This window comes from Neltuma alba, unplaced genomic scaffold, assembly GCF_004799145.2.
Source record: "Neltuma alba isolate B1F8T4 unplaced genomic scaffold, ASM479914v2 tig00012094_pilon, whole genome shotgun sequence".
In the NCBI taxonomy this organism is placed as follows: domain Eukaryota; kingdom Viridiplantae; phylum Streptophyta; class Magnoliopsida; order Fabales; family Fabaceae; genus Neltuma; species Neltuma alba.
The window spans coordinates 66,697-86,111 of NW_021636651.1; the positions used below are offsets into that span (position 1 = coordinate 66,697).

Sequence of the window (19,415 nt, forward strand, 5' to 3'; positions counted from 1 at the left end):
ACGCCATAATTTATTAAATATGGACTATTCCTTCAGTAAAAATTTAAAACTCAATTTACCACTTTACAAGAGATTGGCTTAACTCTTCCGCTAAACTTAACCCATATTAGTATTTCACAATTTTTCTATCAGATGATAATTAAAAAAATATATCATATTCCCTTACCGTTTCAGGTTGTATGAGATGTCTACAGTATGACATTAATGACTGATGTGGACTCGGATAAAACAAGTTCCCTCACGTAATAAGCAAGAGTACTCAACGCACATTGACCAATATTCGGGCCTATTTGGGATGATAATAAAAAATACCTATAAGTACATTTTATATAAATTAAGATAAAATTTTTTTTCACATACTTACCTCATATTCTATAATGATAATTGAAAAGCTACTAAGTTATTCCAAATATACTTTAGATGAGCCAGAGTTAACGTGCTTCTGCCTTCCCAACGTCGCTAACTACAACCCTGCCTCCGGTTGATAAGTTTCATAATGTAAGAAGTCTTTTATAATAAAATTTTGGTCCAATCATATTTATTAACTAAAGGTAAAATATGTAACTTTTATCAATTTGAAACACATTTAATAACTTAGCTAACATTTCTTGATTTGTGAGAAAGTTTAGCTAATGTCTTATACTCTTTCTGGTTCAAAATATAAGCTAAACTTTGTTGAAAAGATTTGATTTTCTTTTTTGGTCTAAGCATTTAATATATTTTTACCAATTTTACCTTCTTTTTCCTCTTTGACTTATTTACTACATCTCTTACTTATTTTCTTCATTAATAAGGGTATATTTAAGAAAAAAATACATGCTTTATATATTTATTGTTTTAAATCGATTTAATTAATTTCTTGATAAATATAAATGGATAAAATTTATCTTATAATTTGAATCAAAGGGAGTATTATATTATGGATCGGATGGAGTAGCTAGAAAAAACCATTTTTGAGGTACATGTAGTTTTCTTCAATTTCTAATTAATTAATTTGGTATTTGTATGCTTTTCTTTCCTTATCAAATCCTTTAATTTCACTCTCTTAGGACGATTAATTCCTAGAACTTTACTCTATTAATATTGTTAGCTATTGTACAGAAGCTAATTATGTTAATAGCATAAAATTAAAGGATTTAATAAAGAGAAAAAGACACAGGTATCAAATTAATTTAACATAAACGTGCCATTAATTTTTTTTTGCCAAATGTCTATTTTAAAATTTAACAATTTTTTAATTTTATCTCTATTTAACATATAAACTTTCCAACAATATAACAGTCAATGCAAGAAAAAAAGAGGGTAAAATAGTATATTTCTATCAAAAATATGATAACGTGACTTATAAATAGGATAAAAATATTCTCTCTCTATCTTATAAATAGAACTAGAATGGTAATATATAAATAACTGAATTATGCAAATAAGAAAGTTAGTTTAAAAAAGATAGATATTAAAAAAAGTATTTTATTTCTAAAAAAATTCTTATTTATAAGAAGAGAGAGTTAATGACAGAGATGATAAGTAGCAAAAAGATGTGTGTGAGAAATGATTAATGCAGTAAAAAGAGGCTTCTACTTGTCTTTTTATGTTGTCTTTTTTTCCTACTTGTCTGTGGCCCTTAACCATTGCTTCCGGCTTTGATTCTATCGGAGGATGGGAATGGAGTGGCGTGTTTGGGAGGGTAGCTCCCATAATTGGGTCTCTGCAAGTCCAAAGAGATTAGTTTCCCACTACTGGAGTGTGAGGATACTCTGGTGTTAAACCTGAAAAAAAATCATAAAAAAAGTGACAATAATTTTATAGATAGATTCAAGCTTTTCATGCTGGTTGTTCAAATAACCGTCATGGAAAGTGTTAAAACATGATAAAAAGTGAAACTGAAATATTATAATCTCTGTTGTTCATAGAAACCAGATCAATTAAAAGTCATTTAAAAAGTCCCAAGGCCTTAACCTTTTTACAGTTTCACTTTTTCATTCTCCTTTTTACTGTTTGCCGCGACAACCTTTTACGTACGCCTTCTCTCCGAATTGTTAAAATCAAATGTACGTAATAGTAGCACCCTTTCATTACCCAGTGGAGTGTGTGCGTGTATTATCAAGGGAAGTTTTGTGAATAGGATCAAAGAAAGACAAGTTCCATCCAGTGAGTTACATTTGTTTCCTAGTGCTGTTCTTGTAACTCTTAATTCGCCTTATAAAACCTTAACGCTGCATGCCGTAAAATAATGAGATGTGCAGCGTTATAAAGTGTTTCATGTCTTATATTCCATTTCAGATGAGAAAATTAAAACCATTATGATTCTTAATGCAAGTCACTTTTAATATGCGTGTATATTAAAGAAAATAAGTTGAATCCTGGTCACTTAATTAAATCATTTCATTAATAACCAAGTCTAACAGTTTTCACCGTTATTTTTATTAATTATGATAAATTATTAATTGCTTTTTAAACTAAAAATCTATAGTATAAACTAGAAAAGTCTCCCCGTGCATATAGTGAGCGACTTTGCATGAAAATTCAAGATAAATGAAAGAAAAATAATTAATATAATACACGTCTTTAAAAGTAACTTATATTTATGATATAGAAGTATCTTTTTGAAATGTACTGATAATAAAGACCGAAGAAAACCAAATCACTATCAAGTGATCAAGGTCTCAAATCTAAATCATTTATCGTTTATAGAAGAATAAGTTAGTCATTTTTCTTTTTTCTTTTTTTGGTATCTAAAATTTATATTAGTTCAATATAACATTTCCAGTTTTAAAACATCAACTATGTATTATCAATATACGCAGACAAATGGAGCACTAATAACAAATGAACCCCGCTATGTTCCACTATAATCTCCTATATTTTGTAATATAAACACAATTAGTGATTCAGTTACGATTTTTATATTCTACTGCCATTTATCTTGAGTGAACAACATTGTATTTTTTCTTTTTATTAGAAACAATCCTATTCAAGGTATTATCAGCCATTATATGTAAAAACATTTCTAATAGAGATTAGAGCCTTAGTTGGTTATATTATGAGAAACTAACCCTTTCTGCTAAACTTAATTATTACTACTACTATTTTTGAAATATTGACTACACTATGCAGGGCTCACTCATTACAATAAATGCCACCAGGACTACAGCCACGACTGCCATTATGAAATATTGTTCCATTACCAATATTGGATTTGTTGTTATTGTGGGCCATACCAATACCTCAATGTCCATCTTATCATTATTGTTAGCACTACGATAATATCATCAACCTTATCACCAAAGTTATCAACATATACTCAAAGGTTGAGAGTCCTCCCACTTGCCACCAGTTCGAATCCGACACGGAGAGGTGAAAAGTTAAAGAAGAAGCTGTGGTATTCTTTTTTTTTTTAAAAAAAAAAAGTTATCAAAACCTATCATTCATTGAAAACCAGGCCAATCATTAAACTGGTTAAGACAGTAATTTAAAAATCACTGGTCTAATCATGATTAAATCATAGTCAATCCAATCATATTTAAAATAATTTAATTTAATTTGAATATAAAAAATTTATATATAACTTTGATAAGGGTAATATTTAATAGAAAAGACATTAATCCACAAGGAAATGGAAAATTGACCATTCACGTATAAACCACGCATGTATTCCAACAAAATAGAGTTATTAAACACAAATATAACATAATGCTATCTGTTTTAACTCAAAATGCCAACAATCCAAATTTAGTAAGGTAAGGTAAAATTGAAATATAAAATCCAACCCAGTTAATTCCACCCAAAATTCTTCATTAGATTGGCTATGAGACTGATTCACCAATCTTATTGACCAATTCAGATTAGGTTTTAATACCATCATTATATGAATTCTCAAGAAGACATTTGGAAGTTGTTTTTGTCAAATTGATTTTGAATTTCAGGCGCATTCATATGACAAGAGAACGTAAGTCGCCCACAATTCAAATATGTAATCTTTGAATCCAGACAAGTGAATGGATTGCATTTTTCATTATCAACGTTCTTTGGAGGTACTCCAAGCCACCATACTTGACCCTCAGATCAAATAATGGAGTAAATGATTATGGCCATCCATTGAATCTCTCTTCTTGAGAGTGGAATTAGTCTTACCATCCACACTGAATTTCTCTTTTTTGGGAAATTGAACTAGATATTACTGATATTTCTAACTTGAGTATTTATAATTCAGTCTCAGGTTGGGAGCCTGCTCATGCCGACAAACTATTGGCTTATTATATTTCTTTAAAAGTATTTTAGTTTTTATAAAGAATAGAGCATGTACAGCTTGAAAGGACATGGGTTGTTACTTTCACAGCTCCCAATATTGACGTATATCATGCATGTTTGTGTGGCTTTTTGGTCCCATCCACAGGTTAGGCTTGCCAAACATATACTACTATCTCCTAATTAACTCACCTTTTAGGCTTGATTTGTGTTTGAAGAAGTATAAATTGATGTGTGTGTGTGAATACTCAATCTATACTTGCAGCTTTTATTAGTCTGATATACGCTGAACATGAGAAAACCTTCTTGCCTTGTTTTCATCTTCTCACTTCATTGCTTGATGATCTCTTCAACTTGATTCTAATTAACTAAATTACCTAATTTTTTTAGCCTAATCAAATTAGTTAAATAGTAAGTCTTATATTAAAAATCATATACATACATTAAGGTCCTATAATGTATCTACACAAGCTTCTTCTCCTCGCTGACGATCTTTTTGTGGTGTACCTATCACTTGGACCACAGATGAAATAGATCCTTCAAAACGAAAATGTGGTCTTCCAAGTGAATTATACAACACGCAATTTTTACGTGTTAGATCTATAGAAACATGTCCACGCCTTTCGCATGTATGTTTCTCGTTTATTTGTAGACTCAATTACCAATAAATAAAATATTTATGATCTTTTTATATGACTATCTGATTGAGTCAGGTTTGAACATTATCGGGTCTAATTAAGAGTCATTTTCCCGAACATCAATGATTTGATACTTTACAAATTAACTATTTTTTTTACATTGATATTATTATTTTTTAATATAGTACAAGTAACTTTGCTCTCAGTAGACATTTATTTTTGAGTAATGACATTAATTTCTTACTACATAAAAAAGAAAGAAAGAAAAATACTACTGCAATTAAGCAAATACTCCAGTTATTTTCTAAAATGGTGATGAAAATGATCAAAATTACATAAAACTTTGATTTTTGAACCATCGTTCTTAACGGGGCTTTTGAAAGTTGATTCTTGTCATGTTGATGGTGACTTTCAAGTCTACACCACAAGGGATAAAGCAATGACAAGGGTGATATTGTTTGATAACTCAAAAATAATAATAAAATAAATAAATATAGGATGGGACCACTTTGTTTTTTTTTTTTTTTTTTGCTCCTTGGCCTCCACCACCCTCTGAAAGCAAGCGAAAAAGAATAAGGCAACCAAAGTCATATGACGCGCGAGCTTAAATAAAGGACACATCAAAGTTTTAAATCAAGACCTAAATCACTCCAATTTATTAAGTGTAAGTCAAGATATAAAATTTCAAAGTTAAACATTTGAAAGCTGCAAAATTATAGAGCATATGATTAGTGTAAATGACTTGGGACCACCAGTGATGATCTTCAAGTTTTTTTAAGGGGAAATTATAACGAGATCTCAAGAAAAAAAATTATCAATAAGTTTTAATGACAACTAAGTAGTTGTCATTTACTATTTAAAAACTTGTCATTATAAGTCACTCTGTTGTCATTGAAACTTTTTAGTAATTATGTTTCTTACTTGAAACTTTATAGTAATTTTTTTTTTATAAAAATGGAATGATATTTATGTAAATGTACTCAAGATTTTAATTTCTTAAGGTGCAATTTGGGTTTGGATTTGAATTTTAGATTTAAAATCTGACATTTAAAATCCATGTATTTAAAAAAAATCTTTTTGTTTGGGTAGTATAAAAATAATTCAAATTTTATTCTTTTGTTTCAATTCAAACCTTTAACACAGAAGGGAACTGTTTAACATAGAAGCTAAGAGAGGAAGGTGGCATGGGTGGTAGCACTTTGATGATTATTATAAATCATTTATAAGTTATTTTTCACATATAAAGAAATATATTAAATTAATAAAACATTTTAAATTTATTTTTATTAAAAGTTTTTTGTCTTCTCTCTCTATATTATTTATAAATGATTCTCGCGTCTCTTCTTTTCTTTTCTTTTTCTAATCAAAATTAAATAAGAATAAAATTGCAGAATGGTCATTAAATACCCTCTAAATGACTTGTAGTTAGGACCAAAAAATTTCTTTTACAAGCGGCAAGCGTTAACTAAAAAGAGAAAAAGATTATTGAAATTTGAGATAATTAGAGATTTAGAGTAGATTGGATATTTGAAATTCTAATAAAAAATTATAATACAAAATTCTCTTGAAATTTTGGAAGAAATCAAAACAAACAAATTTTTATATATTCAAATAATGAATTTATCCAAATTTAAATCACCATATTGATCCAGACATAACATTCTTTGAGAGTTATGTAAAGACTTTTAATATAAGCTACCTCAAGTTCAAGGGTTGAAGGTTATATTTGTTCATAAATACAATATATTAATCAATTTGATCTCTTATATTTATTACTTTTTAAATTAATTTATCTAACTTGTAAAATGATATATAATTAATAATTAATAATTTTTAATATATTAATTAGGAACTTCAAAATGCCCATTCAAGCGATTATATAAAGACAATGCAATTTTGACTTCTTCGTATTAGTTATTTTTGTTGCTGCGAAATGTGCCTTTCATGGGTCAGATTGTTCACACCATGAGTTAATTATTCCAAAGTATAGTCACGCTATTTCTACCTCTAAATATAAGCTTTTTGGGTTAAGGGTGAAAAATACCTATAAAAATATACCAAAAGTTCACCCAACACCATGAACTTCCTTTGGGTTCAAATCTACCCATCAAAGTTTAAAAAAAGGTCAATAATACCAGCACTGTTAACATCCGTTTTTTAAGTAGTGGGACCTACTTTTTTTTTAATGAAAATACTAAAATACCCCAAACAGAAAAAAAGTTAAGGGTAAAAAATACCCATGAACTTTTACCAAAAGTTCATGGGTATTTTTTACCCTCAACTTTTTTTGTTTTCAGTTGGGGGTATTTAAGTAATTTCATTAAAACCCCACAACTGAAAAAACAGACGTTAACGGTGCTGTTATTATTGACTTCTTTTTAAACTTTGATGGGTAGATTTGAACTCAAAGAAAGTTCATGGTGTTGGATGAACTTTTGGTAAAAGTTCATAGGTATTTTTGACCTTTAACCCTAAGTTTTTTATATCAAAAATTAGGTTTATATTTCATAGTATAAATCAACCTCTTGAATATAGCAATAATCTTTTCTTTTCTTCTCTTTTGAAGGGTTGATAGCCTGAAATTACAGATAGGATCAAATTCACGACTTGTCGTTTATAGGAGAATTTTAAAGCCTCTAAATTATAATGTTATTGACAACAATCTTTTCCTTTGACGGCCTCTTTTTATACATTTCTATATCATTACGATATTTTATTAATATCTTAGCAAATATCATTCTTATTGTTAATTAATAACTATTGTTTCTTCGGTGATGGAATCTTTAGTTCTTCTTTTCAAAAGTTCAAAAATTCTTGTCTTCCCAACCATTTTTCTAATACGCAACTTCGTCGACACGGACTTGACCTTTCTATTCAAAAGAGCGGAGTGCTGAGTTTTTGTTTTTTGGTCAAAAGTGGAGTGCTGAGTTATTGGGGGCATCCACAATAAATTATTTATAAATGAGTATAAGTAATTGTTTTATTTTTTTTTATGAATAAATTATTGTTCATTTCTTCCTACTATACATTAAAAACATGCACAAGGTATACAAATTAATCAATTTAATATTTACTCAATATATACTAAATTTCTATATCCCTATTATTAAAACCTATCTTTTCCTCTTCTTCCTTTCATATAGTTTCATTATTCTTTTGTGAAATCTAGTTGTTGTCAAATTGACGATGACTATGTAACCCAAAAAAAAAATTGACGGTAGCTATGAGGTCTTCTGAAAACTCAAACGTGCCACTCCACGAGACTTTATTTGTTCACACCCTGAGTGAACATATAGGCTATTCAATACCGGTCCGGTCTCTATTATAAATTACTTGTAGCCCTTTCTCATCTACCAAAAAATATATTAAATATGTCTCAAATTAATAAAATTTTTCAAATTTATTTTTATTAATTTTTTATATTTACAAATAATTCGCATATTTCTCTTCTCTTTCTTTTTTTCAATAGAAATTAAATTGGAGTAAAATTGAAAAACTATCATTAGTAACTCTTCAAGAGATATATTTGAAACCACACTTGTTTTGGAAGTAAAATTATACAACATGCAATTTTTACGAGTTTGTTTGATGTTGATATTGATTTCTTAATACAGTTCAAATAATTTTCCTCTTACTAGATTATATTAAATTGGATCAAATCGGCTTATGAGTTTATACATCAGTCTTCAGGACTCATTTTGATTTATGGCATCTAAGTTCTTACTACCTCCAGTCCTTAGTATAAGACCTTATTTAACTTTTATTTCCTTAATCTCTTCAATTAGTTAACTAGCTCTTATAATTAGGACCAGAGGTATTACTATAGATAATATAGAGTAAATAAAAATACCACAGCGATTAATAAAATACTGCAGAATTTTTTTCTAAAATGGTGATGAAAATCTAATATTAATAGTACATATTAGTTCTTTTATTCAAAAAATAGTACATATTACTTTCGCATTTCCAACAATTCAATCCTTTCAGATCTTACCCAAAACTTTGATTTTTCCACCATCATTCTTCGTAGTTTGAAGCAATGGCAAGGTTAATATAGTTTGATGACTCAAAAATAACAATAAAATAAATAAACATAGAAAAGACTTAATTGCAAATCGATTAACTATTGAAGAAAAGAAAATCCAAGATGCTGATTGATCAATGGCCACCAATTAGGATTGGATTAAGTTGTGCAAGTACTTGAATCTTTCATGATGAGTCAATGGTTTTACTAATGAGATTGCAATATATATGTACTGTTGAAATTCAAATATTGTCAATAAGTGATTGGTTATACTTAATTTCATTAATTGAGTTTCCATTATAAGGAAATTGTTGAGTGATTTATAATTTATTTTCTTAAAAAACAATTAGATTGTCAAGTAAAAAGTTTTTATTTATTATTTGAAAGTTAGTAATTAATCACAATCATGCAATTTGGAATTGAGTTTACACGCCTTGACTTTGAATTGGAATTGGAGAGGTATAAAACGCCATGGGTGTTAATTTCTTGATGCACTAAACTTGCAAACTTGATAAGCGTGATATATGCTAAACATGGGAAAACCTCCTGCCTTTGTTTTCCTCTTCTTACTTCATTGCTTCATAGCCTCTTTAGCTTGGAGTAAAACAAACATCACCACAGACAAATATGCACTTCTTGCTCTTAAATCCTCTATCACTTTTGATCCGTACAATTTTTTAGCTAATTGGTTGGTCTCTTCTTCTCCATGCAGTTGGGTTGGAGTGAGTTGCAGTATCCACCATGGAAGGATCCATTCCTTGAATCTCAGTAAGATTGGATTGAAGGGCATCATAACTCCACAGTTGGGAAATCTCTCATTCCTTGTTGAACTTGATCTTAGTAAGAACAATTTTCATGGTCAAATACCAAAGGAGTTAGTTCAATTACGTAGATTGAGAGTACTCAACTTGAGTTTTAATGAATTGGATGGGAAAATTCCAACTTGGATAGGGGATTTATCAAGATTGCAACACTTGAGTCTTGGCAATAATAGTCTTACTGGATTCGTTCCAACATCTGTTTGCAACTTGTCAAGGTTACATGTCTTGGATTTGAGTATTAATTTAATTGAAGGGAGTATTCCACGTGAGGTGGGAAGACTCAAGAACTTGAGGACTTTATCACTTGTGGGTAACAACCTTTCAGGAACCATTCCTCAGACAATTTGCAACTTATCTTCACTTGAATTATTAGACTTGTCTTATAACTCTCTTTCAGGTATGTCTTGAAAAATTTCTTATTAGATCTATATTTGTTTTTGATCCGACAAGTAGATTGATTAGCATGATATAATCCATTTATTGATTAAGGACAATGAATGCAATTTCTTTTTGAATTCTAGGCAGCTTATTTTCTTTAATTTTTTGAATGAAAATTAATTTGCAAGTTCTTAGGATTTACCTCAATTTCAAATTAGTTGTCCATAGTTTATTTTGTTTAAACTGAAACCTGATAATTTAATCCATTATTTCACACTATTTTAACACCCATGCATTTCAATAAAGGGTTAACGTACATCCAGACATGTTCTCGAGTGTATCCGGTGCTCTAAGTGCTTTTTAATCCCTCTAGCATCCTGAAATATTTTTCAGGTACATCCATCACTTTGAAGTATTTTTTGGCTTTAGTGTTGGATACACCAAAAAATATTTTATGGTGCCAGACACACCTAAACAATACTTAAGGGTACTAGATGCTCCAAAAATACTTTACAGTGTTGGCCCACTTGAAAAAATACTTTATGGCACTTGTCTAATTAGATTGGAAGGATCATGGGTATTTGAAAATTAAAAGTAAGCCTAAAATATGTAAATGTTCTCTGATACATATTAACTTATGGAAGTTAATTGAAATTAAATTATATGCAAGCTATAAAGTTGATATATTGACATTTCGTTTGTTTTTGATATTTCAAGGAGGCGTTCCTATTGACATTGGCAATCTTCCATCATTGTGGATCATGGACCTTTCATTCAATCAGTTTTCTGGTTCTATACCATCTTCAATATTTAATAGTTCTATGCTTCAGGTCAATAATCTTGGTGCAAATAACTTCTCTGGTAATCTCCCAATAAATTTATGCTTTGGGCTTCCAAAAGTTGAAGTTCTTTATCTATTTGAAAATGACTTGTCTGGTGAACTGCCCCCCATATGGCATCAGTGCAAAGAATTAGTAGATCTAGAATTAAGCAGAAACGATTTCAATAGAGGAGTCATACCAAGTGACTTTGCAAATTTGACCAACCTCCAATATTTATATCTTGAGGACACCAACTTGGAAGGTATGAGTTTTAATTATATCCGTATGTTTTAGTTGTTTATCTTAAGTTATTTTATTTTGATTGCTGATCTTCTTCAAGTTAAGTTGATGTTCATAAATTCTAGTAGTAATAATGGCAATTCTATTGATAGAGAAAAACATAACAAGTAACTACTTGAGCCCCAAAAAAAAACATGCAAGTCAGATGTAAATTGGCTATAAATTAGATTTTTTTTAAAAAACCCGAAAGTGAAAATGATGTGTAAGAATAAATAGCAGTAAGAATGAGGCAAAATATGTACTAATCAACTGAAAAGCATGACTATAGAATACGGGGGACAACTAACAAGATGATGTAATTATTTTTCTTAGGATATCCGACAATTTCCATGAAAAATAGATCAATAAAAAAATGTACTTAAATGGATTAATAAAAGAGTAAGAAAATGTTTTCTTTGGCAAATTTAATCAATTTTATTGAAATGTTTTGTCAGTGTATATGTATACACACATGCTTTACCACTATAGTAAACATACCCATCTTAATTAACCAGTGAAATATCTTGGTTCCTTTGGAAAAATATGTACAAAAATATGGGGGAAAATGTCCAAAAGAAGTATAGAATTTTATTAGATGGACCCGGATCCAACAAAAGTCAGTCCGAAGGGATGTTATGCAAAATAAGTCAAGTTAATTAGTAGGAATATAATTCACAGGCACTAGCGCACCAATTCTTATATCGGTCGTATTTATTATTAGATTAGATTTTTAGTGAATTAAGTATATCTTAGATTTTTTTTCCTATCAGAACAGTTTAAGCCAACTTACCTCAAGGCTATATATCTTTAATTTATCTTTTAATTAGTCGATGTGTGACTTAATATATTATAATAGCATTATCCTATTTTCAAATGAAATTAATTAATATGACTTCATATTTTTCACTCTATAATTCTATGTTATGTTTTGCTCTTTTCTTGGCATCTATATCTATTCAAAAGTCAATGTCAGTCATGCATCTATTAGTTCCCCTTAATTTAAAGTAATATATAGTTTATACAGTTGTTCACTTTTAATTTTGAGCAGGTGAAATTCCAGCATCTCTCTTCAGCAATATTTCTTCTTTAATAGAAGTATCTTTGGAGGAAAACAACTTAAATGGATCTCTCCCAGCATCACTTGGCAATAAAACACTGCTCAATTTCTTATTTCTACAATTCAATTCCTTCACAGGTATGTTCAATAATCTACCGTCCATTGATTTTGTGATTTAAGGAAGTTCCGCTTATTAGTTATTTATTTATTTGAGTGTGGGAGAAAGCAAAGTTTCTCCTATGTTATCTCAAAAATTCTAACTCAATATAAAAGTAATTAAAAACTTCAGTATACTTGTTTTTAATTTTTTAAAAAGTTCATTATACTTATTTTATAATAAAATTAAAAACCTTAGTATGCTTGTATTCATCCGGTCCAATTTATAAAGCAGTTTAAACATGTCTCACCAGAATCAAGAAAAATCTTAATTTCATTAACTTTGCTATCTTAAAATTTAATAACTTTCAATTTTACCTATTTTTTTAAAACTTTATTCATGTTTAATATATATACTTTTCAAAAATATAACAGTTAAATAACAACAAATAAATTGGAAGTAAAATTATATGTTCATATAATAAATTTAATCAAGTAACTTATATCAATAACAAAAAAATATTCTTAGTCTCTGCCCTTTAAATAGAACCAGAAATATGTTTGTGTGTCTTCTAATAGAGTCCGTTTTCATAATCAATTATCATTTAAAAAGATCAGGTCCTGTTTGTCTTTAAAAAAAAAAAAAGTCGGCTTTCAAATTATTTAAAGGATTGATAGTTGTATAACTTAGCTCATCATAAAACCTTTACACAATGGGGGAGTACTTTTAAGAAAGTGATTGTTTTAAAAAAAGCTTATTCAAGTGGCTTATCAAAATAGGCTGAAAATAGTTTTTTAAAAGTATTATATTAAAAAAGTTAAACAAACAATTAAAAACAAGCAAATCCCTGATGTTAAGCTTGATTAAAATCATTTTTTAATTTTAAACAAATTAGCTCTTAATCAAAGTGATAATTAAGAAAAATTATTCATAGATTGCGTCTCTCTCTCTCTTTCTCTCTCTCTTTTTTTTTTAAAAATACAGGTGAAATTCCTCAGTCTCTTTTCAACATGCCTTCTATAAGAGAGTTTAGCCTGGGCATCAACCAATTATCTGGTACTTTGCCTGAACATCTGTGCTATGGACTCCCTTTACTTGAAGTCTTTGCGGTTGTTTCAAATCAATTAGAAGGAAACATTCCAAAATCAATAAGCAACTGCACATTTATGAAAGGATTATCCATGGGTGGCAACTTTTTTACAGGTATAACCTTATCCAATACACATATAGTACACACCTATTTCTTAACGTACATGTAATTAATTAAATAAATTAAGATTTTCCAAAAAGTAGTCAACTATTTTAAGCTTACCAAAATATGGTTAGTTTATGTAGTATTAAACGATTCATTCATATATACTATATATATATGTATGTATATACTCCCATTGGTTCTGAATGCATGAGCTAGATAACTTATTATTTGCATATATTAAGAAAATCAGTTTAAGTTAATTATTTATAAGTTGATTTCTCTAAAATATCACTTTTGATCATTTGCATTAAAAACCGATTTCTTGAGAAAAAATTATAAATTTGAAGATAAGACAGATTGCGATTGTATATTTAAAATCAAAACAAACCCTTTTATCACCTCTTACATTTAAAACCAAAGAGAATAGTATACAAAAAGCATTTCTTATATTTTATTCTTTTTGCAAGTCCATTCCTTTTTAGAAATATTAGCATATATCAGTGTTTCTTTTTTCAGGTTCTATACCCAAAGACATTGGCAATCTTGATAAACTTGAACAATTAGATTTGTCCACGAATCATTTAAGCGGACATATTCCTTCTAATATATTCAACATCTCAGCAATACAGCGACTGTACCTTGGGTTTAATTTCTTCTCCGGCCTTCTCCCATCATATTTAGGAAGTGGCCTTCCGAACCTGAAAGATTTTAGTGTGGAAGTGAACGAACTTTCTGGACAAATTCCAAAAAGCATAGTAAATGCTTCTAAACTCTATAAGTTATTTTTAAATGGGAATAAATTTAATGGAGAAGTACCCAATGTTATTGGGAATTTAACCAACTTGGTGGCATTATATCTGGGAGAGAATGATTTGAATGGGTTGATTCCTCCAACAGTTAACAAATTACAAAGCCTTCAACTTTTTGATGTCAGTAACAACAAAATGCAAGGGTCCATTGTCGAAGAACTTTGCCAAGTAAAAAGGTTGAATGTGTTGTATTTGGCTAATAACATGTTTTCAGGAACAATTCCAAGGTGCCTTGACAATCTTTCTAGTTTGCAAAAGTTGGACTTCAGCTCTAACAAATTGACTTCCCATATTCCCTCTTCTCTTTGGAATCTCAAAAATATTTTGGTCTTAGACTTATCTTCCAATGCAATTAGTGGAAGAATTCCACCTGAGGTGTCCAACTTGAGATCACTTGTAGAATTGAACTTGTCAAGAAATCAAATTTCAGGAAACATTCCTATAACGATAGGAGGCTTACAGAGCTTGCAAAACTTATCGTTGGCTCATAATAATTTACAAGGTTCTATACCAGAATCTTTTGGTGACATGTTAAGCATTGAGTTTTTAGATCTTTCTCAAAATTATTTGTCTAGTGAGATTCCGAAGTCATTAGAGTCACTTTCCCATTTGAAATACATTAATCTTTCCTACAATTTATTGCATGGAGAAATTCCATATGGTGGGCCTTTTAAAAATTTTAGAGCAGAATCTTTTGTTATGAATAAAGATCTTTGTGGGAAGCCCCAATTAGGAGTCCATCCATGTATTATAAGAGAGAAGCACAGGTCAGCTAAAATGATGCTTTTGATCAAATATTTATTGCCTATCATGGTCGCAATCATTTTGGTCGGTTCTTGCATAGTGTTTGTCAAGTGTAGGAAGCATCAGGTGGGTGAAAGGACCAATGGGGATTTCTTACATTTGGACCCACGCAGGATATCCTATTATGAACTTTTGCAGGGAACAAATAGATTTGATGAGAGTAATATTCTTGGTAAGGGAAGTTTTGGGTCTGTGTACCAAGCAATTCTTTCAAGTGGAAAAATAGTTGCTGTGAAAGTTTTCAACTTGGACTTGGAAGAAGCATTAAGGAGTTTTGATGTTGAATGTACTACGCTATGCAATTTACGTCATCGCAATCTTATTAAGATCATTAGCAGTTGCTCAAATAATGATTTCAAATCTCTAATAATGGAATTTATGCCAAATGGGAGTCTTGATAGATGGTTGTACTCCTATAACTATTGTTTAGACATCTTGCAAAGGTTAGACATAATGATTGATGTGGCATCTGCACTTGAGTATCTTCATCATGGTTCTTCTTCACCAGTGGTTCATTGCGATGTGAAGCCGAGCAATGTTTTGTTGGATAACAATATGGTAGCGCATCTCAGTGATTTTGGAATTGCCAAATTGTTGGGCTTTGGGCAATCAGAGATTTTTACCAGAACTTTGGCTACATTTGGTTATATGGCACCAGGTGATGATTTGGTAATCTTATTATGTTTTATATTTCTTTTTTCAAGTTCTCTTATACCTTCACCAAAAAAAATGTTCTCACACATTCACACACATACACATCCTATAAGAAACTATATTTTGTTACTCGATTCCTCCTGATGAATATATATACACGCTTTTCAACATTCCATGATTTATATTAATGATAAACATTCACAATGTTTTAACAAAAAGTCTTTCTTTTCTTTGACATAATTGCTATTTTACTTGGCATTCAAATTGGCATGCAGAGTATGGATCAAAAGGAGCTGTTTCTGTTAAAGGAGACATATATAGTTTTGGTATTTTGCTTATGGAAACACTCACAAGAAAAAAGCCAACAGATGAAATGTTTGGTCAAGGCTTAAATTTAAAAGATTGGATTGGCGAATCAATACCACATTCAATCATCAGTATTTTAGATGACAATCTGCTGGATAGACACAATCCAAATATTGGTAACATATTACCACATATTTCATCAATTTTTGAATTAGCCTTAAACTGTTGCATTGATGTACCTGAGGCACGACCTGATATGACAGATATTGTGGCTTCATTGGAAAAAATAAGGTCACGTCTATGCAAAGTGTTAGGCACCAGCCATTAGGTGAATGACTGTTAAAATCAAATTTTAGTTATTACCATTTCAACAGCCTTTTGGCTTGTCTTATTTGTAGAACATCTCGTGAAATGGAGGGGGTGACATTTGAGATTTCAGATCTTGTGTAATTATTTGGGTTTTTGGATATCTTCATGTTATTTGTTTTTATTTTGCGTCAAATTTATATTTAAATAATAAGATCATGGTGTCCTTTTATTATTATTATTTTTTAAAGACAACTATACAAAGCTTGGGAATTTGTTTTCCTACTTTCCAATTTCGCCATTGCAAAACATTTAGAAATAAATGGTTTTCTTAGTTAATGAAGCGAAGCTTGCCTTGGATTTTTTATCTTTCCTCCTCTATCCTCTGCTTATGTTTTTGTAAACCTCAAACTTTAATTTACTTTAAACCCTGATCAAATGTTGATTATGTAGCAAAAAAATAATAAAGAATCTAAATTTAAATAATTACCTGAGCCCATTGGGCACTACTGCATTGAATATTATTGTTTAGTTTTAAAGAGAAGAAGGAAGAGTCAACATTTAAATGTTTTATACATGCTTTAATTTTTAATGTTTTTTAAATATCTAACTCTTTAAATACTTATATTTTAAAATATAGAAATAATTATATTAAAGAATTAAATTTAGAGCATTCTTGGTCAGTATTCAATTGTAGAGTCATTGTTTAAATTTTCTGAATCAGTACTTTTCTCTAAATGAGACTAAAGGTATTAAAGCTAAAGACTAAAAATACACCTTTTAAGCTTAGGGTTTTAAACTGAAAGTTGAGATAAATTTAAAGGATGAAATCTAACTTTAACATAAATATAAAATATCAATCCATTTTGCCTTCCATATTTATAATTTGGATAAAGTGTACATTTCAAAATTTAAGTTTACATTAAGTATTAATTTAATCATTTAAATTTAAGAAGTATGTATTTAGCCCCCTTAAACATGATACCATGAAAAATACTAAGTCAGTGATTTCAAAATGACGACTTAGCATTTAAATACCAACACATTAATTTTAATTTAAAATTTATAAATTAAAGAATATTTAAATTAACATAAAAGTTATTCAAACATAATTATTTCCTATGCCTGACTTTTTAAACATGGTTTTATAAGACTTACTCTTGACTTTTCATGAAAATAATATTTCAAAAATATTTTAAATTGTAAATTCTTAATTTTATATGGTTAGCTTTTATATTATGCAAGAAACAAAAAACCGGACCGGAAACTCAACCGGTCCAAGTAGTGGGTTAAGGGTCACTAGTCGGACCGTGGTCAAACCGAAGTCAGACCGGTCATAATAAAATTTAATTCACAATATTAAAGTGGAATAAAATTCATAAGTAATAATCACTGAAGGAAATATAAGAACTTACAAAAGTAGTTTAAATGTTTAATTATACAAAATGATCATTAACAGAATACATATCTTCATCAATATACTAATAAGTCAAACAACACTCCCCTCCCTTCTCAAGTCTGACAGCTATGGATCAAGTCAAAAGTAGCTTAAATGTTTATACTCTCCTCCCTTCTCAAATCTCACGACAGTAGTCACAGCACAGAGAGAAGCAGCTAAAAACAACTTAATGGCTAAACCGAAGGTGAAAAGGAAAGGTATTGAGCTTACCCATAAGGCTCCGAGGAGAAGACTGTGATCCACCATCGTGGATGGATCCTGCAAGTCAAAAAAGAGGCTCAAAGCATAAGCTAGTCATTGAGCTTCTCGTCCCACACATTCCAACCCCCCCTATTCCCATTTGCTTTAAAAATACTAATATGCTCACACTTTGCGACTCATAGTCTCACACTCACACACCGACTCATTCCTTTCCTCTCACAGTTCGCAGAAATGGTTGGATTTACATACGTTTCTGATACGGATGACGAGTCAGCCATCGACCAAATCATCTCTCAAGCTCAAGACGCCTGCGTTTTGGAGCAAGTTTCCACCATCAATTGCGCTTCCCTCACTGATTCCGTCCTCCCCACTGACCTTGAATCCCGGTTCTGCAAACTCAAATCGTTTCCGGTCACTAAATCAAAGCAGCTTCCGTAGACCTCTTCGGCAAGGGGGAAAGCAGGATCTAGTTCTTTATCTAATGAGCAAACTCCTCATTTTTCACTCGCCAAGCAAGGTAAGATGGTTTTGGACGGCAAGTCACGATCTGGATACATGTCGGATCATTCGGATATTTTGAAGGACGACAAAGTGGAATTCTTCCCGCGGGAAAGAGGTGGTGTCAGTGAAATCTAAAGACGGCTCTGTTTCTTCTCCTTCTAATTCTTCAGATTCTTCGGATGAAGGTTCAATATCTTTGCTGTTCAAACAAAAATTGGGTTCGAAACAAAACTCAAAAGGTGGGTCGCAGTCTTCTCCTGAGAGCAGGTGCAAGAGATCTCAGCGATTTGGTCACAAATGGGGGAGGACTGGAGGAGGACCGAGGGCTCGAGTCGAGACTGGCAGGTTAGGGAGGGAGAAAGAGTGTTTTTTTTTTCAAGGCAAAACCGTGTGAACCGCCCAATGGGTTTTTTTCTGATTTAACACCATTTTTTACCGGTTGGACCGGTTCCCCACCAGTTCAAACCACATCTGGTTTTTTCTGCAAAACAGACAGGACTAGCGACCGGTTCACCGGTTTTCCGGTTGACAATATTATTATGATATCAGATTTAGTATAAAAGTTAACAATAATTAACACTAATCCTTAAAATACTTATAATTTTTGAATTTTTAATATAATATAAATTTTAAATATTAGTTAGATACTTTTTCAATGATAAAAATAAAGAAATAAAATTATTTATTTCATAATTATTAAATTGTTTACAAAATTGTTGATAAAAGTAAGGTTTTATTTTAAATATTTTGAATTAAAAATTTATATGTCAACATTTGAATACCCATTCATCATTTTAAAATCGTTTAATTAGCATTTTTT

At 30.3% G+C, this 19,415-nt stretch overlaps 1 protein-coding gene across 1 annotated transcript; it reads left to right on the forward strand.

The window, feature by feature from the left end:
• The first annotated feature begins 9,426 nt into the window (after positions 1-9,426).
• Positions 9,427-16,488, forward strand: LOC114722448 (putative receptor-like protein kinase At3g47110). The gene is made up of 6 exons (XM_028908477.1): positions 9,427-10,125; positions 10,824-11,189; positions 12,255-12,401; positions 13,345-13,563; positions 14,072-15,826; positions 16,098-16,488. Exons 1-6 carry the CDS (start codon positions 9,432-9,434, stop codon positions 16,454-16,456), a joined length of 3,540 nt encoding a protein of 1,179 aa, XP_028764310.1. The 5' UTR covers positions 9,427-9,431; the 3' UTR covers positions 16,457-16,488.
• Positions 16,489-19,415: the final 2,927 nt, after the last annotated feature.